Source organism: Talpa europaea (genome assembly GCF_964194135.1).
Source record: "Talpa europaea genome assembly, chromosome: 4".
Classification (NCBI taxonomy): domain Eukaryota; kingdom Metazoa; phylum Chordata; class Mammalia; order Eulipotyphla; family Talpidae; genus Talpa; species Talpa europaea.
In genome coordinates, this window is record NC_140070.1 from 22,904,657 (window position 1) to 22,925,404 (window position 20,748).

Here is a 20,748-nt window from a genome sequence, read left to right on the forward strand (position 1 = left end):
TTCCTTTGGTCTGTGCATCTGTTCTTGTTCCAATACCATGCAGTTTTGATGACTATGGCTTTGTAGTACAATTTGAAGTCTGGGAGTGTGATGCCTCCATTCCCTTTTTTTTTTTTTCAGGAGAGTTTTGACTATTCAGGATTTTTGGTGATTCCATATGAATTTCATCAATAATTGTTCTATTTCTTTAAAGAATGACATTGAAATTTTGATTGGAATAGCATTGAATCTGTATATTGCTTTTGGTAGGATGGCCATTTTAATAATGTTTATTCTTCCAATTCATGAGCAGGGGATGTCTTTCCATTTCTTTGTGTCTTCTTCTATTTCTTTTAATGGTGTTTTATAGTTTTCTTTGTATAGGTCCTTTACTTCTTCTGTTAGATTTATTCCCAAGTATTTGATTTTTTTTTTGTTTCGATAATAAAAGGGATGGTTTTTTTGATTTCTTCTTCAGATTTATTGTTTGTGCATAGGAAGGCTACTGACTTTTGCGTGTTGATTTTGTATCCTGCCACTTTACTGAACTGATTGATGAGTTGAATTAGTTTTTCTGTGGAGTTTTTGGGGTTCTCTATGTATATTATATCATCTGCAAATAGTGATAGCTTGACTTCTTCTTTTCCTATTTGTATTCCTTGTATGTCTTTCTCTTGTCTTATTGCTCTGGCTAGGACTTCCAGTATTATATTGAAAAGCAGTGGTGAGAGTGGACATCCTTGTCTTGTTCCAGATCTTAATGGAATTGCTTTCAGTTTTTCACCATTGAGAATGATACTGGCTGTTGGCTTGTCATAGATGGCCTTTATGATGTTGAGGTATGTTCCTTGTATCCCAAGAATTTCAAGGGCTTTTATCATGAATGGATGTTTCACTTTGTCAAATGCTTTCTCAGCATCTACTGATATTATCATATGGTTTTTATGTTTCTTTTTGTTGATATGTTGGATAACGTTGATTGATTTTTGGATGTTGAACCATCCTTGTGTCCCTGAAATGAATCCTACTTGGTCGTGGTGAATTATCTTATGGATACATTGTTGGATTCTGATAGCTAAAATTTTATTGAGGATTTTTGCATCAGTGTTCATTAGGGAGATTGGCCTGTAGATTTCTTTTTTTGTGTTGTCCTTGTTCGGTTTTGGTATTAGTGAAATGTTGGCTTCATAGAACGTGTTTGGTATTATCCCTTCCTTCTCAATTTTTTGGAAGAGTTTGTGAAGGATAGGCACTAATTCATCTCTGAATGTTTGGTAGAATTCATTTGTAAATCCATCAGGTCCTGGGCTTTTGTTTTTGGGGAGGTTTTTGATTACCATTTCAATTTCGCTGCTTGTAATTGGTCTGTTTAGGTGTTCTATTTCTTCTTTATCTAGCTTTGGGTGATTGTAGAGTTGTATGAATTTTTCCATCTCCTCCATATTGTTCAACTTGTTTCCATATAACTGTTCATAGTAGTTACTGATTATTCTTTTGATTTCTGCTGTGTCCGTTGTGATTTCTCCTCTTTCATTGATGATCCTGTTTATTTGTGCTTTCTCCCTTTTTTCCTTTGTGAGCCTGGCTAGGGGTTTGTCTATTTTATTGATTTTTTCGAAGAACCAGCTCTTGGTTTCATTGATCTTTTGGATTTTTTTTTAGTTTCGGTTTCATTTATTTCTGCTTTGGTTTTTATTATTTCTTTTCTTCTACTGGTTTTTTTTTTTGTTGTTGTTGTTCTTTTTCTAGATCTTTGAGCTTTGAGATTAGGTTGTTTCTTTGAGTTCTTTCTTGTTTCTTTTTTTTTTTTTTTTTTTTTAGTAGAGGCATGCTTTATTTATTTGTTTGCTGGTTTGTTTGTTTGTTTGTTTTTTTTTGTTTATACATGCACTGGGTACAGTCAGAAGCACGGGAGGGTGAGAGAATTCACCAGAGCCAGAGCGGGGAGCAGAGCAGGCAGAAGGACCGAAGTACACTGCTGAGGGGAGCAGCGGGCGGCAGGAGAGGTCTGCGCGCCATGTGGGACCCTCCTCCGGTGGCCGGGGAGCAGCCGGGGATAGAACCGGCACTGCAGAGGCTGCGGGCAGCTTCGCAACCCAGCGCTCAACCGCTGCGCCACAGGGGAGGCCCCTTTCTTGTTTCTTGAAGTAAGCATCTATTGCTATATATTTTCCTCTTATTACTGCTTTTTGCTGCATCCCATACATTTAGGAAATTGGTGTCCTCCTTGTCATTCAATTTAAAGAATTTTTTAATTTCTTCTTTGATCTCCTCGTTAGTGCAGTGGTCTTCCAGAAGTGTGGTTTTCAATCTCCATGACGTAGGAGAGTTCCTTGCCTTCTTTTTATGGTTTATTTCTAGTTTGATGCCTTCTTGGTCAGAAAAGATGGTTGCTTTGATTTCAATCTTGGTGTATCTGTTGATGTTTGTCTTGTGTCCCAGTATGTGATCGATCCTGGAGAATGATCCGTGTGTGCTTGAGAAAAATGTGTACTCAGATTTTTTTGGGTTTAGCGTTCTATAGATGTCTGTTAAGCCCAAGCACTCTAGATCCTTATTTAGAGCTTTAGTGTCTTTACTTATTTTTTGTCTCGTTGATCTATCCATTGTTGTTAGTGGTGTGTTGAAGTCTCCCACTACGTATGTGTTTTCTCTGATGTCTGTTTTCAGAGATGACAATAGTTGTCTATTTTGGTGCTCCTTCATTTGGTGAATATATGTTAATGAGTGTTATTTCTTCTCGAAGTATTGTCCCCTTGATCATAATGTAGTGACCATTGGGGTCACTACATTGGAATCTGTTTTATCTGATATAAGTATAGCTGTTCCTGCTTTGTTTTTTTGGTCCATTTTCTTGTAGGATTGTTTCCCATCCTTTAACTTTGAGTCTATTTTTATCTTTTGTAGCTAAATGTGTTTCCTGGTGTTTCCATAGTTCTTGAATCTGCATCCCTCATGAGCTGCTGGGAATCGATATCCACCTGTTATGTGTGAAGGACTTCATTGGGGGAAGGTGGCTGGAGGGCGGTTAGCTTTTGCCTTTCCCAGAGCCCAAGTGGGAGAGTTTAAGAAGAAAAGTGAAAGGGGTGACCAGCCTGCTGGGTTTGTGTTCAGTTTGGGCACTTGTGTTTATGGGATGTTTATCTGTCACAAAGTTGAAAAAAAATTCAGGGTTAAGCCTGACACTTCATTTTCAACTCAGTCTGGGATTGATTTTTTCCCTCTTAATAAAAGGGGTAAAAGCAGCTGTATTTTCCTGAAGATTATTACATATAGTAGTTTGTATTATGTTGCACTAAATAGAATTGATACAACATTTTCTTGTAATTCTTATTTGATGTGAATGAGTTTACTGAGAGAACAAGATGGAGATGTGGATACAGAATTTGGGAATATTCTATCTGATCTTTGCAAATATATAAAGATGTATAGCTATTCATGCATGTATACATGTATTTGTGGGAGTACATATATATATGTGTGTGTATGAAATTGATAGGTGAATAGGTAGAAATATATAGAAAGAAAAACTCAACCTTGAACTTACCTTGGGTGAAGATGAAACTTTTGATCTAGGGTGGGGTGAATGATTGTGTGTGGAAGGAGTATGAAAAATGCTCAAGGTCCCTTTTTAAATCATCATGAGTTCAAGAGGCACTGCTGTTCTTCCACATATGAATATGTTATCATGATGCATGCATATGAGTGTGATTGTGTGTACATGTTTGTGTGTATCTGTGAATGAGTTTGAGTTTTGTTTTGGCTCTGTGTGTAGATGAAGGTGCTTGAGATAGAATATGGAATATGTGTAAGTATGTGAGTGCATGTGATTGGTGTGAGTGTGCATGCACAGAGATACTTTTTGGGATCCTATTTCTTCAAGAGATGTGCTTTTATGTGTGCTCTGTGTAAGTATGGTTTTGTCCAAATTTATGACTCTAATTTCTGCCTTGTCAAGAGGGATAGATTAAGAGGCTAAACAGTGATAGTCTATGTTGTACTAAGTTGCCAGCCTGTTTCGATGTTGTGTTTTGTGTTTCTGCATCCTATCATGTCTATAAAACACTTCATTATGAAATTGGTTTTGTATTAGCTAATTTTGCCCAACTGTAGGCTCATGTAAATGTTCTGATCATGTTCATGTTGTCTTCAGTTCATTGATTTTATTTCTAAGCACATTCATTTTTTTCTGACTTTTCCTCCATTTCTTTTAATTTGTTAATTATTGTAATTTTAAACTCTATATCTCATTGGAAGAACATAGCTTCCATGTCTTGAAGTTGGGTTCTGCAGATTTTTTCTGTGTTATAGTGTTCCCTTGAAGACTCATGTTGCCATTTGTTGGGTTTTAACTTCTTCCATTATTTTGGGACCCAGCTGCTATATGTGGGGTTTCCTATGGGTGTGGCTTCTCTGCCATCACTGGTCAGGGGTCTGACCTGTATGAGTGAGAAGCTGGTGGTGAATCACAGGTGGAAAGGCCTCTGCCATCTGATACCTCCCCCAGCACGGTTCTGGAGTTGGACAGGCACTGTTAGGGCCTTGCCAGAGGTTGCAAGGGTTCTGCCAATCTGGGTAGGTGCTGGTGGGGTCTTTTGGCAGGTTCTGAGGCCTGTGGTTGCTGTGGCACCCTCCCTGGCATGAGTTTGGGGTCCCACTAGTCTGGGCACATGCTGGTGTGGTCTCATAGGAAGTTGCACAGCCTATGATTGCTCTCACAACTTACCCAGCATGGCTATGGATTCTCACCAGTCTGGGTGGGCCCTGGTTGACTGGGGGCTTCTCATGCGAGTTTGCGAGGTCTCTTTCTGCTCTGGAGCTCACCCTGTATGGATCTGGGGGTGTGGATAGTCTGTGTGGGCACTGGTGGAATCTCATAGGAGGTGGTGAGGCCTCTGGCCACTCTCGCACTTTCACACAGGTCTCCTTTCAAATGTAACCACTATTCTGAACTTTATAGTAATAACTACATTTCTTTTTTAAAATTCTATTTATTTTTTCTTACACTGTTTGCTTTCTTTTCTCAGGTATAGTCCCCACTATACCACCACTAATTTACCCATGCACCATCACAATAGTTCCCTTGTGTTCTTCCCACCCTCGTTTTTTTTTTTTTAAAGATTATTTATTTATACAAGAGCTGGGGTACAGGCCAGAGATGCAGGGGGTGAGAGGATTCACCAGAGACAGAGTGGGGAACAAAACAGGCAGATTGACCAAAGTAAACTGCTTAGGGGAGCAGTGGGTGAAACAGGAGAGGTCTGCTGTGCCGTGTAGGTTGCTCCCTGGCTGGCCTGGGATCGAACTTGTGCTGCAGGGGCTGCAGATTGCTTCATAGTGTGGTGGAACCCCTTGCGCCACCAGGGATTCCCCCCCTCATTTTGATCCCTTTCCCTTCCCTCTCCCCTGCAGAATGTCTCTGATTTATAGCTGTCTATTTTTGTTTCGTTGTTATTAGTATTTTTTTCCTTGATCCCCTATATTCCTCCTATAAGTTAAACCATCTGGTATTTTCCTTTTTCCTTCTGACTTATTTCACTGAGCATAATCCCTTCAAGCTCCATCCATATTGCTGTGAATGCCATGAGTTTATCTTTTTTGATTGCTGTGTAGTATTCCATTGTGTATGTATACCACATCTTCTTGATCCAGTCATCTATTTTTGGGCATTTGGGTTGATTCCAAGTCCTACATATTATAAATAGTAATGCAGTAAACATAGGGATGCATGTATTCTTTTGTTTTAATGTTTTTGTGTCCTTTGGGTAGATCCCTAGGAGTAGAATTGCTGGATCATATGGTAGCTCCAGTTTTAGTAGACTGAGGAACCTCCACACAGCTTTCCATAGTGGTTGGACCAGTTTGCACTCCCACCAGCAGTGTAGGAGAGTTCCTTTTTCAACATATCCTTGTCCACATTTGTAGTTGCTAGTTTTTTTAAGATGTGCCATTCTCACTGGTGTAAGGTGGTATCTCATGGTGGTTTTGATTTGCATTTCCCTGATTATGAGGGGTGTTGAACATTTTTTCATATGCCTGTTGGCCATTTGCATTTCCTCTTTAGTGAAGTGTCTTTTAAGTTCTACTGCCCATTTTTTGACTGGATTGTTTATTTTGCTTTTGTTAAGTCATGTGAGTTATTTGTAGACCTTTGTGATCACTCCCTTATCAGTTGTATGGAGTGCAAAAATTTTCTCCCAATCAGTGGGGTATCTATTTGTTTTGGTTACTGTGTCATCCCTCCATGTGTGGCCGGGGACATTCTGACGCATTCCCAACCCAACAGATGTGATTTTCTCTTTTATTCTCTACAGGTGTCCTCCCTTTCCACAGACTTTCACAGATCCTTCTACAGTGGGAACCATGGGCAGTGGTTACTTGCACCTACTAACTAGAGCAGATCCCTTTGGGAGATTATCCAGAAAACCTATTGTTTAGCTCTGGTCTCACCTTAGAATCACCTGCAAAATCTGATTTAAAAACCACACTGATATTTCTGCCCATATCAATGTAATCTGTAATAGGGGGCAAGGCTGTTCAGTTCTTGGTGGCAGCAGAAAACAGTTCATGAAGCCAATATGTGGGGCCAGGAACAAGTCTTTGATAGAAGGCAGCAGGAGATAATATACAGGTGGCAACAGCAGTACTGTTAGACTCCTGGGCTCCGGCCTTAGCAGTTGCCTCGTGCCCTGTGAGTGGCCAGTGAGTGCCTCCCACCTCCTCAGGAGCCCTATTAGCTTTTTTTTTTAATTAAAGATTTATTTATTTATGCATACAAGAACTAGGGTACAGGTCAGAAATGACCATACTTCTGGGACCTGATGTTCAGAAGTACCGTGGTTGAACATGATGGTCAGGCAGGGGCACATGTTCACAAAAATTCCTCCAGAAATAAACTTGGTCTTCTGTAACTATAAATACAATGTGTTTTTGACCTCTTCAATAAAGAACAATAAAATATGCCACAGAGTGGGGGAAAAAAAACATACGGGTCATCAGTTCTAAAGACAGGTGTCTGTCAGGATCTCAGGTTGTTTCCTGCCATGCTAGTCCAAATTATTGGAGTAGGGTAATTTTCAATGTAAATCACTTAACCATATGACTGAAGTTGCTATGAAATCTTTAAAGAAAAAAGCAAATTGTTTGCTGAGATACTTGTATTGAGCCTTGTGGTACTTGAGATATGAAGAAATTTCAGCTTGATGAAAGCTTAGTTAATCTTTTGGTTCAAAGCTAGGGCCATCCCAGCAAGTAAGGTTTATTTACATGATTAGTAATCTGTACAAATGGTATTAGAACACATTTTGATTAAATACCAATTTGTTTTAAAAACCTCATAAAATATTGCAGGTAATCAATCACAAAATTTAGGGCTTTTTCACAGCTCACAGAGTCTCTGATCTATGTCTCAATAGTAAAGTTGTTTTGAGTTGATTGCATCACAAGGTGAAGAAACACTGGGAGGTTTTATTTGCATGCTAATAATATAGGCGATGAATTAGGACATCTGTCTTGGCATCTGTGTATTTGCAAAACAAGTTACTACTGACTGCAATTTTCAAATTGAGATTTAGCTTCATATTGTTAACATGATCATATTACCTGAAAGAGTTTCCTACATATGTTCTGCTACTTATTGATTCAATATTTATGGAAGATTTTTAATATCAGCACTGAGAAGAGGCTGAAAAAGGCATACTATGGGGTTCAAAACTCTCTGTCTAGGACTGTTTTGTATTCTCTTTGCCTCTCATATTTATATAACCATACCTGGCAACATTGAAGAATTCTGGAAAGTGATGGCCTTGGATGCAGTTGCTAAAACGTGTACATTTGTGGTAAGTTTAACCTTTTTTTCCCCCTGGATATTGGGATACATGTTGACTGTAAATCAGTGTTTATGAAGTTTTTATTAATAACTATTTTGCGATGATCACTGATTGTTAGAATAAATCAATCACAGAATTAAATAAGTGAAACCTGCTGTATTCATGCAAAGTAAAATAGTCTAAATATAAAGACTGTAAGTTGTCATATCCATAAAATAAATGGTATTTTCTAAGAGAAAATCTTTGAAGTTTATCTGATAACTTACATTTGAATTTTCAGGGTAAACTAGTCACATGATTATAGTACACAGATGAACATTATTGATGCTTATACCTGTTGTTAAGTTAGTGCTCTTTTCAGTAACTTCCACTGTTTTTCTTCAGTCTGAATTGCTGGACTTCACAGATTGTCTGACTTGGAATATCCGTGGTGGGTTATGAGGTGAAGCTAAAATATCTTCTTGATATGGAGAAGATATTTTTGAGATTTTAGAACATACTGGTTTCTAAAATGTATACCTCCACTCATCTCCACTCTCTTCCAATTTTTTTTTAAACCAGGACTGAAAAAAGAGGCTCAGAAAAACTCATGCAGATAGAAAGTGACAACTGTGGCAAATTAGACTTTGAACCCAGACTGCCTCATTTCAAACCATGGTCATTCAGTCAAACCGGGTGGCTTCCAGAAAGGTTCTCTAATGTTAGTAACAGTAGGAGGCTGAAAACAGAAAGAACAGAGAACAATCCATGGCATAAGAGGGAGAGTCATAGAGCAGTTCTGTGAAACCACAGCCACCTGCTATATCTAAGTCCTCACATTTTTCTCTTCCATCACTTCTAGAGTTCACCTTCACCAAACTGTCTCTCTAATGTCCCTACTCCTGATTTAAAATGAATAAGGATGTGGGTAAGCAAGCATCAGTTCTATAGAAATGCTATTGTTTGTCTTGATTATTTTATATTAATTTTAAAACACAAAATGACTGATAGTGAAATGATATTCAAAATTATATTAGCAGACTATTCCACTTAAAATTCTAGTTTTTCTATCTCAGCTATAACTTATTCTTGCCATCTGTAATAAAACTATGTACTTCATATATTGGGAATTATTTATAGATTGTCCTCTTTTTTAAAAAGAAGAAAAACATGTAATTAAAGATTATTCTGGTAAAACTTATGTTTTTTTGTTCAAGGAAAAACAACTTACTCTTTTTAGCAGTAAACTTTGTAACTCAAAGTTGTGAACCAGTAAGAAAATTAATTCTTTTAACCTATGAAAGGGAAGTGAAAATTAGAGTTCCTGACAAAGTAGCCTTGAAAAATAAATGCATTATTGTCGAGTCATATGTTAAACTGTATGGCAGAGCTTGGTAAAAGCAAGCTTGTCCAACCCTGAAAATTTTCCTGTATCATGTATGATATAAAAGCATAAGGTAATCTCTATATTAGTAGCTTTTGTTCAAAAACTACTTATCTGCTCAAAACCAGAAAATATCTAAGAAATGAGAAATAAGGCAATTTTCCAGAAATCTAATTTTTAAAAACCAATGTACCAAATGAAAAATTAACCTAAGTTTTTCATTTACCAAAAACTTGCTTTAAGGGATAGTCTATTAACTATGTTCAATTGGCATGAGAATACTCAAGCATTTTTATTTGAAAAGTATACTCAACAAAATTTATTGAATACTTACATGGGGGGGGACTCCCTGGTGGTGCAAGGAGTTAAGACGCAAACTATGAGGCAGTTTGCAGCCTCTGCAGCATGAGTTCGATCCCTGGCCAGCCAAGGAACAACCCACATGGCTCAGCAGACCTCTCATGTCGCGCCCGCTGATCCCCTCAGCAGTGTATTTCAGACAGTCTGTCTGTTCTGTTCCCCACTCTGTCTCTGGTGAATCCTCTCACCCCCACACCCCTGGCCTGTACCGCAGGCTCTTGTATACATAAATGAATAAATCCTTTTTTTAAAAAAAGAATACTTACATGGTCTATACACTCTTCTGTGTACATTAAAAAAATCCTAACTCATATAAAATCTACTATGACCCACTGAGGGATTTATTGTTATTATTACAATTATATAGTTTAGAAAATTGAAGTAGAAAGAGTAATTTGGTTAAGGCCTTAAGTTGAGTTTGTGGTGGTACAAGAGGATGGTTTAAAAAAAAAATGGGTGTAGATTTGGTTTTGATTATAGGATTACTGCATGCTTCCTCATTATTAACTACAGGGATTAGATGTTCTGAAAGACCTGAATGAAATTCATTGGAATAATTGTCATAATAAAGACTGTCTAATGTACTGTTTATTTTTAAGGTTTTTCTTTTGTGTAAACTGTTCAGTGACATGTCTTAGAAGAAGTTGGTCAGATATACCAAAGAGAAATTTTCCCAGTGATACCAGATATTGGATTTTGGTGGTGTGGGTAAGAGGGTGAAAGACACAAATATATTGCAGTTGAAACCTGGATATTTGAATAATTAGTAGTGTGGTGAAAAAAATGACACTTGAAAATTTGGATTAAATAAAATGAACAAAAAAGGGAAAAATATGACAGCATACTTACAAAAACAGAATGAAAAAATGTCATGAGACCTGGAACTTTTTCAGATAAGAATTAACAAGTAAGGAATACTTGTGGCAGACATTTAAAAAAAAAAAAAAACCTTCAGTTAAATTGACAGTTTTTGAATGTCATAATTATTAATTTAACATACAGAATTGTTGACATTTTCAAAGGCAACAAGGTTATATGCACTATGATCTATATATTATTATTTGGGTAATTTTTACAAACATTCCATTTTTTATTTAATTTTCTCTTTATTCACTTTATATTATTTAATGATGAAAATGTTTAATTTTGCTTTGTTTTATAGGCTATGTGTTTTGAAAATATAGGCATTATGAGATATGAAGAGTTTATTTCCATTATATTGAGACTGGATTACACCCAGCCTCTTTCAGATGAATACATCACAGTGACTGATACAGCATTTGTTGACATTCCAGTACGTCTGTATTTGCCTAAGGGAAAATCAGACATGGCAAGACGAGCTGTAATCTACATTCACGGGGGTGCTTACTGTTTTGGAAGTTTCAGTAAGTTCATCACATAAGAAAAAAGTATCACTGGCTGTATGTTTGTGATAACAAAAACTATTTTATGTAAATATACATACTGATGTATACATGCATATATTATATATGATTACTATGTATAAGTTTATCTATAAATATTAGAGATCCAATACAGATCTCTGTCAAAACATATAGAGATTGTGCATCCATTCTGTTTTGTGTTTTGATAAGCATTTTCTTCTCTTCAGCTTTTATACTGAAAACTTAATCAAATGAAAGTTGGACATGAACAAGTCAATTAGTAAAACTTTTTTCCTTTGGCATCAGAATATATTCAAGAGAAGAAACATTGAAATGATGAAAATGTTTTAAATAGTAAATCAAAGCATATGCTGTTGTTCCTATAAGATCAAGTTTTAAAAATTTAAAAACATTTTTGGAGAACAAACAATTAAAAGAGCCAACATCCATGCAAAACAACATCTCAGCCTCTTGAATGTTCTCAGTAAATGGCAATCATGGTCAATTTTCACTGTTCCTTAGCTCTCATATTTGGATTCTTCTACCCTGCAAATCTGGTTATGTATTTGATTAAATTGTTTAGTGATTCTCATCACATAGTGAAATAAATGTAAATCCCTCAGCATAGTGTTCAGATTTCCAGATTCCTACATTCTTTAATTTTTTTTGTCCCTGCTAATGTTCCTCTCAATAATTTTGTTTCAACCCAACCCTAATGAGCTGCTTTTGTTTTCCTGACCACTCTGCATACAGTATCCTGTGAGTCCAGTGCCCTACAGAGCACCTTAGATTTTCCTCTCTTGCCACCTTCCCCTCAGCCTGTCCCATCACCATTATTTCATTTTAAATTATTTTTTCCTTACATTGTTATTCATTTTTGTGCAATAAATGAGTAAATCCCCATAAATCTCCTACCACATCACCTATGACCATCACCACAGTGCCTTTTGCTTTTCTCTCTGTTTTGACCTCACTCCCTCCCTGCTCCATGTCGTAGATCTACAGTTTGCTTGAAAGTTTTGTCTTTATTTATTTTTTGACCCTTTGTTTGGTTTCCCTGTGTTCCTCCTATGACTGAAACTATCCGATATTTTTCTTTTTCTTTCTGGCTTATTTCACTGAGCATAATTCCTTCTAGCTCCATCCTTGTTGCTGTGATGGAATAAGCATATCTTTTTGGCTGCTGAATAATATTCCATTACACACAAACACACACACACACACACACCTGTTGATCCAGTCATCTGTTTTGGGCACTTCGATTGTTTCCATATTTTAGCTATTGTGAACAGTGCTGCAATAAACATAGGAGTGCAGGTTTCCCTTGTAATTATTTTTGTGTCCTTTAGGTAGATTCCTAGGAGTGGAATAGCTGGATTATATTATAGCTCCGTTTTTTAGTAAATTTGAGGAACCTCCACTGCATAACTGTTATTTCTAATGAAGACTGGCAAACATGTATTTAGGTATTATTGATATATCACTTTTGAGTGAGAAATGAACTCATCTGGAGCCCGGCTGTCCAATCACAAACTTTCTCCCTCTGGAGTTGCTGCTTAGAGGAGCAGAGCAGAGTAGAAAGCACTGGCCCCCACAATGGCCAGTGCAGGCAGACAACAATGCTTAGAGAAAATTATAATGGACTGAGCCTAGTTTCCTTTCCCCAGAACACCAGTTTCAGGTCATCTTTTACTCCTGGAGAGAGTGAGTGAAGAACCACTCCTATGATAACGTCATGTTGATTCAGGTCCCTCTACATGGAAACAGGCGGGAAATAGAGGTTCTTTTGTAACACTCACAAGTCACATATCTTTCTAAGTTCGTAACTACAAGCATTTCTGTTGTTCTTTATTTATAGGGAGTACCTTGACATTTCTTTCTTTTTTTTAGAACAGACTGGTTTTGACTTCCTGAATAGATGGACAGCAAGAAAACTTGATGCTGTTGTTGTGGCATTAGAGTAAGAGCGTTTTTCTTGGCGTACTATGATTTTTTTAAATTGAGATAACATGGGTTTATAACATTGTATATGATTCAGAGCTATAGGATCACACTCCTTCAGAGTGTGTTACCACACCACACCCACCACCAAGTCTACTATGATTTTTACCTTCACAAAGTAGAGGTTTAATTTCCAAATCAAGTCAGCTGTGCTTCTAATGTAATTTTTTTAAGATTTATTTATTTATGCATACTAGAGCTGGGGTACAGGCCACAGATGTGGGGGGTGAGAGGACTCACCAGAGACAGAGTGGGGAACAGAATAGGCAGGCTGCTGAGGGGAGCAGCGGGCGAGTCAGGGGAGGTCTGCTTTGCCATGTGGGTTGTTCCCTGGGTGGCCAGGGATTGAATTTACGCTGCAGAGGCTGCAGATTGCTTCATAGTGCAGTGCTTAACCCCTTGTTACACCAAGGAGGCCCTAATATAATTTTTAAACAACTAACGTATTTCATTTGTTACCACCTAAATATAGATTATTCCTCAAAGGGGTCCAGCATTTCATTATCCTCTTGTAGTTGTGGGAATCTGTGAGTGACACTCCAGAATGAGCATCTTTAGAAACTCTGTTGCTCTAAACACATAAAATTCAGACTTAAGGACAGGAAGAAAAACCTAAATCATAAATTTGGGATGGTAAATCTCTCATCAGCCGTAATTTAGGCTGATAATGTTTTATTTTAGGATAATTCTTATTTTGAATGATATAGGAGATAAAGGTTGGGGTCAACTGAGAATTTTAAGCCACTCTCAGTAGAAATGATTTTGCATTCTGAATTTTATTAGAATATACTAGAATGTCTTAGGACAGTTCAGTATATTTTTATTCACTCTGGTATAGTCTGAGCCAGCATCCTTCAGAGGAATTTGTTTCTGCTTTAATGTTTTCCCTAGTCCATGGTAACAAAAACATCTTGGAGATTCTTAATCCAATACTTCTTAAAGGCTATAGTAACACGATTCTTTTTGGAGAGAGTAGGGGCAATTAGCTAAAAAGCTAGAGAAGTTGGGCATGAAAGCCAAGGTAAAAAATTGACCACATAAAGGGTGATTTTCATTATTGTTGTTAACCTAGAAACACATCCTATTTTCAGGCATATTTATAATTTATAATATTAAGATATTCATTATATTATAAATACTTCTTTTTGAAGTAATATAAATCTAATCTTATTTTAAATCTGTTGTAATATAGTGCTTTGAGCCTAGCTTATATATTCTATCAGACCTTAATCTGTGTTCTTTGCTCTAAGAGGTCTGCACCTACATCTGCAAAGTAATAGATGATATTTTTTGGTACATATTCAATACATTTGTTTCAGTTATACATTTTAAGTATTTTCTAAATACAGTTTACAATAAAAATGTAAAGATCATCTCACCAACATTTAATGTTGGTAGTTTGTAGAATTTTTATTTAAATGATCTTGAAGAAAGTACAACTCTTGTCTAGAATATGCTCTCAGGTCTGCTACTTTCAAAAATCTATGGTGTTTTTCCCATCATTCTTTTTAATGTTTGGATTGTGAGTTACATGGAGAAAATGACTTAAAATAGCAAACATCTATAATCTAAAATGTAGTGGATTGAAAATTATGCTTACGGTCTTAGTGAGTTCACAATGTTCCACCTACTGCTCACATGTAATGTGTCTGTGGACCTTACGAACAAGGCTGAAAACCTTTATGCCAATTTTCTCTTTTTAATTTTAATTAAAAAAAAAAAAGAGGTAGTGGAAAACCCAGGTTTGATTTTTTTGAAGATTAAGCAATAGAGCCCCATGTCAAATTGCATGTACTTGATATTTATTTATTTTTTCTAAGATTTATTTATTTATGCATACAAGAACTGGGGTACAGGCCAGAGGTGTGGGGGGAGGTGAGAAGATTCACCAGAGACAGAGTGGAGAACAGAATAGGCAGATCGACTGAAATATACTGCTTGCTAAGGGGAGCAGTAGGTGAGTCAGGAGAGGTCTGCTGCACCATGTGGGTAGGTCCCTGACTGGGGATCGAACTCATGCTGCAGTGGCTGCGAATAGCTTCATAGGTTGCGTCTTAACCCCTTGCACCACCAGGGAGGGCTCTGTACTTGATATTTAAAAGCTATATGGATAGATGCAACCATTAATGGTTCTTTTTAAAACTGTTCACATAAATTGTTCTTTTTTTAAAAGCTACAGAAACGCTCCTCAGCACCTCTTTCCTAGTCAGTTTGAAGATAGCATCACAGCAGTCAAGTTTTTTCTTCAGGATAAAATTCTTACAAAATATGGAGTGGATCCTGCCAGAATCTGTATTTCAGGAGACAGCTCTGGGGCCACATTAGCAGCAGCGGTGACCCAACAGGTATATTATGCTTGCTTTATTCTGAGAGGTAGAGATTGAAGCTCATTTTCCCCACATACAGACTGCCAGTTCTTTCAGCACTATTTGTTGAAAAGATTAGCCTTTATTATTGGATTAGAGTGTTACTTGAGTCTAAAATCAATTAATCAGAATATGACATTTTATTTCTTAATTCTTATTTCTATTCTCTTGCACTATATAGCTATCCTAATGCTAAAACTACATTAACTTCAGCTTTGTTCTTTTCTCCTAAATTATTTCTCTGTATCTTTCCATGAAAATATTAAGATATCACATCATTGTCTAAAAGAGAAAGGCTAATTGAATTTTATTGGTATTGAATTTTATCTATAGATTTGGGGAAGACTAGCATCTTAATAATGTTGTTATTTCCAATTAATGCACATGGTATGTCTCTTATTTCATTTAGATTTTCATCTCTCTCCTTAGTATTATTTTGCTCTTTTCAGTGTAGAACACTTAAAACATTTTTGAAAGATTATGATATCATTTTAAATAATATTTTCCAAATATTTATACACACTATATAGAAATGTATGTGATTTTCACACTTGTCTTTCACAATGATATCCTTGAAAAATTCACTTTAAATTCTAGTGGTTTTTCATTTCCTAGGAAATTTACATAATTATGTATTCTGTAGCTAGAAATCATTTTAATTCTTCCTTTCCAGTCTCTATGTTTTTCTTAATTAATGCATTGACTAAGATCTCTAGCACATTTTGATTATAATTATCTTGCTCTGGATCTTAGGAGGAAATTACTAAGTATTTCACCAATAGATATGATGTCACTTGAAGACTTACTATAATTGGCTTTTTTCAGATTGAGAAAGATATTTCTATTTCTAGTTGCTGATAGTTTTTGCATAAATGGGTATCGAATTTGCCAGTTTTTAAAGAGTATATATTGATATTTTTTAAAGATAAAAAAAGGTTTCATATAAAAACCACAATATGAAAAGATACATAGATTTAGAGGACAGTTAGAGCTGCTGTTAATTTTCTTGTGGGGACTTTGTTCATTTGCAGTTATATTCCCATTATTGAAAGGGAATGAATAGTTTCCCATGAATATTCTAAGATTTTCTGGCAACATTACATAATGTTACTAAAGTTGCTTGCCAGGCACAATGATCTGGAGTCACTACAGTCAAAGAAACTTTTCTGGACACAGTTCCTTAATCTTTAATTAAGAAGAACAAATATTTTTTTAAATATAATAGCATTTAGATCCAATTTTATGGCCATCTGTTTCAATTTTATTTTAATCTATGCATTATTCATATATTTTCCATGTCTCCACTTTTAGTCATTCTGCCTTTTATCTCATCTGGTCGCAGAACTTCAGCTCTGATTTATCAGCTTGAGGCCCTCAAACTTGTGCCTTCCATTGAAGTCATGAAATATATATCCAAATAGATTTCTCCATTTGGGTGTTAACTCTGAAAACTCCCCAGGAAAATCTCTTCTACATGACTGAAGCAATTTACATACAGTTACAGTATAGTGATTATCCTATTATTTGCTGCCAGTGCAAACATGAGACACTACGTGTTTTTGAAACCTGGAACAATAGTTAAAAAATATTTATATATTTGCAAACCCTGGCATGATACTTTCAGTCCTTCTGTCTTTTTCCACCCTTCAGAATATTCCAGAGTTTGACCTTTCTTCAACCTGTTTTACCTGATTGGCAACTTTCCTTAACCTGACTCCTTGTGTAACAGATACATTCTTACAGATCATCCTCAATGTGTCTTTGCGTAAATTATTTAGAGATTGCATAAAGACACACACCCTGCTTACTGGTGGAAGTAGTAGCAACTGATTACTCAAGTTTATAATCAGGTATATTTGTTTTTGCTCTTTGCTTGAGAAGATGTGGGTAGATTCATACATGTTTATGCAGTTACTTATTACCTTGGCTTTTGGTTCAAAGAAATGACAGAGGTTTATAGATATTATATCAGGGGGGAAAAGGAAAGCACCTGGTGAAAGAGGTAAGTAGGGGCAGATCATGGAAGACCTTCTTATTTCTTTTTTTAAAATGACTCCAAGGAATTAGGAAGTTTAGAGGACTTGAGAGAAAGAGAAGTTAAATCTGATTAGGTGTTTCCCGGCATAATCCTGCATACATGGTAATAAGTACATGTAAAATGTAGAGAAAAAATTCTGAAGAGATTTATGTCAGACTGATAACATAGTTGTTCAGATTAGGGCAAAATTGTCAGACTCAGGGGATCTGGCCAGCTGGACTCCTCCCAATATCTTGGTCTTGAAGGGGGCTGACTTCAAAATGAGTTTTGAAGGAAGACAGATAGGAAAAATTATTAAATATCCAAGCAAAAAAATGACCTAATAAGGATCTAAAATGGCAAATGGTGATACATTTGTGAAAGTGATTTATTTTATATGGTATTCCAAAAGGAAAGTTAGGGACAGATAAAGATGGTGGATTCTTTTCGCCTCTTCCCAGTATATGTGATTGTTTCTTTTCTAAAATTTAGGGCATTTAGGATGGGTTTTTGATCATAAATCATCTATCCATTCACCTTTGCAAAATTTTGCATTTAGGGATATTTCTTTTAGGAAACTTTGTCTTGGTTCACATTCTAAGCTTGTGGAAACTTCAGCACCTTTGGGGTGCGTTGTGAAGGTGGTATGATACCATTTCCCTTTATTTAAGTCCCTTTTGGATGTTAATTTATTCCTGTTTTAGGGGTCAGTCAGTCACTGCAGTCAGTGATGACTTAGAGATACGTGTTCCATGTCAATTATTCCATATCCCTCCTTTCACATCAAACTCTATGAATATCAGCAAGTTTTTAAAAATAATTTTGTCTTCTCTATGGGAGTTGGGGGGTGGGGAAAGGAGGGCTTGGGGTCAAAATAAGGGGGTTGTAATTGTAAGGGGAATATAAAAATAAAATTAAAATAATAAATAAATAAATAAAAGTATACCAAAAGGAAAAAAAAAGTCAATATACTTTTAAAATGAGCCAACTTGGTTATAGAATGGCATAGTGCACCATTTTCTACTTTCCAGACCAAGAAAAAAAAAGGTCACTAAGAAAAAATAAACTTACATTCTGTGAATAGGTCTATTCATAAAAGAACAAAAAAAATAATAATAATTTTGTCTTCCCCCACAACTTTTCACCATTCTTTCAGAATATAAATTATCTATCAAGTGTTTTTTTTTTAGATTTATTTATTTATGCATACAAGAGCTGGGGTTCAGGCCAGAGGTGAGGGGGGCGGTGAGAGGATTCACAAGAGACAGAGTGGGGAACAGAACAGGCAGACTGACCGAAGTACACTGCTGAGGGAGCAGCGGTCAAGTCAGGAGAGGTCTGCTGCCACCAGGGAGGCCCTATCAACTGGTTTTTTAAAAAACTTGATCTGTGTACCAGTTTATAGTTGGATAATGTTTCTCAAAATTTATGATATGATGCTGAAACTTTTGCTGAATAGCCAAATAATATTGTTTTAAACTTAAACAAAATCTTAAGATATTTTAAACTTTATAATTAAAAAAATTTTAAAGAAAATAATATTATTGTAATAGCTATATTTGTTTCTTCTATTCACTCTGGTTGCTTTAGTTGGTTGCATTTATATATATATATATATATATATATATATATGATTTTTGGCAAAAACAATTATATGCTTCCCTCTTTTAATTTTCCCTCCCCCTTGCCTACTGTACTGAACTCATACATCAACTCGGTTGATGACAAGATACCAGTTTGCTAGGACAAATCTAGGGCTAGTGTGTGGTGTTACTGCGTTTCTGGAGCCAACTGCTGCCACTTCTGTCATCACCTCAGAATGAGGAGCTTACTCAGGATGCTATTCTAGTCTCTCACATTGCTCTGGTGTAGTCCAGGAGTAGCCCCACCTCCTGCCTTATGCCTCAATTTTAGATGTAAGTGACATGTAACATTATGTTAGTTTTAGGTATATAACATAGTGACTGAATATTTGTATATGCTAAAAAATGATCATATAATAAGTCCAGATAACATCCATCACCTCACTGGTTACACATTTTCTCTTGTGATGAGAACTTTCGAAATCTATCTCAACAATTTCCAAATATACAATAAAGTATCATTGACTATACATCCCAAGTACTTATTTATTTTATAACTGGAAGTTTATATCTCTCTTTTTCATACATGCAACTAAAAAATTTTAAAATATCACTAGTGAAATGAGCTTGACATTTTCATGTCACTGACATTATAAATATTGTAAAAATAATACCCCACTAGTTTATATCAATATGTTTGCATCAAGATTACTTAAATTGTTAAAATCAAATTTCTTCTTCCTGGTGTTTTGAAAATCATTGCCTTATAGGACATCATCATATTTTTTTCAGGTGCGAAATGATCTTAAAATAAAGCATAAGATCAAGAATCAGGCTTTACTATACCCTCACTTACAAATAATTGATTCTGACTTGCCAGCTCACAGAGAAAATGAGCATGGTATACTTCTGACAAGGGACTTAGCCATAAAGTTCGTGAGCTTGTATCTAACCAAGGATGAAGGATTTTCCCAGGCAGTGAAAAGAAACCAATTTATGCCTCTGGAATCAAGACATCTATTCAAATTTGTTAACTGGAGTACTCTCTTACCTGAGAAGTATAGAAAGGACCATGTTTATACTGAACCAATTCTTGGGAGATCTAGTTTTCCATTGCCGGCACTTATGGATATCAGAGCATCACCCTTATTGGCCAATGATTCTCAATTACAGAATCTGCCCTCAACTTACATTCTTACCTGTCAATATGATATCGTAAGAGATGATGGACTCATGTATGTTACAAGACTTCAAAATGCTGGTGTTCAAGTTACTCACGACCATATTGAAGATGGAATCCATGGAGCTTTATCGTATATGACTCCACCATTGTATTTAAATCTAGGTCTCAGGATAAGAGATATGTACATTAGTTGGCTGGATAAAAATTTATAAATATATATAAAATATATGTGGCCATCTCCTAATGGACTGTAATTTATGACATTTTTAAATTGTAGTGCAAAACACTATCATTTGTGTTCTCCAACTCTAGATTTGAATCAGTGGTAACAGTTGCTGTATATCTCAGAGAATTTCTGGAAGAAAATCATTTTGAAGGAGTTACTGCTGGATAGACTTCCACTGCATTCCCTCACACTGGGTACCTGACTGCCCTCCTCCATGATTTTGTCTCGGCCTTGACTACTGTTCACTTGCCACAGGATCAGTTTCCCTGGGCTGGCCTCCTTAAATTTATTGCCTTTTATGTGGTGGCATTTGAGCATTATTGTCAATACATTTAGTTTGGAAACATCCACATGAAAATCAGGTACACTATATCCATCCTCACTTAACATCAATAGGTTTTGGGAAACTTACTTTAAGCAAAACAATATATAATGAAAGCAGGTCCTTGAATAACC

General features: G+C 36.1%; 1 protein-coding gene across 1 annotated transcript; it reads left to right on the forward strand.

Moving 5' to 3' along the window:
* Window positions 1–7,679: 7,679 nt before the first annotated feature.
* AADACL2 (arylacetamide deacetylase like 2) lies at window positions 7,680–20,278 on the forward strand (the record flags this gene model as incomplete). Its single annotated transcript, XM_084231447.1, has 5 exons — window positions 7,680–7,817; window positions 10,694–10,916; window positions 12,807–12,876; window positions 15,091–15,262; window positions 19,676–20,278. The coding sequence occupies 5 exons, from the start codon at window positions 7,680–7,682 to the stop codon at window positions 20,276–20,278; spliced, it is 1,206 nt and encodes a 401-aa protein (XP_084087573.1).
* Window positions 20,279–20,748: the final 470 nt, after the last annotated feature.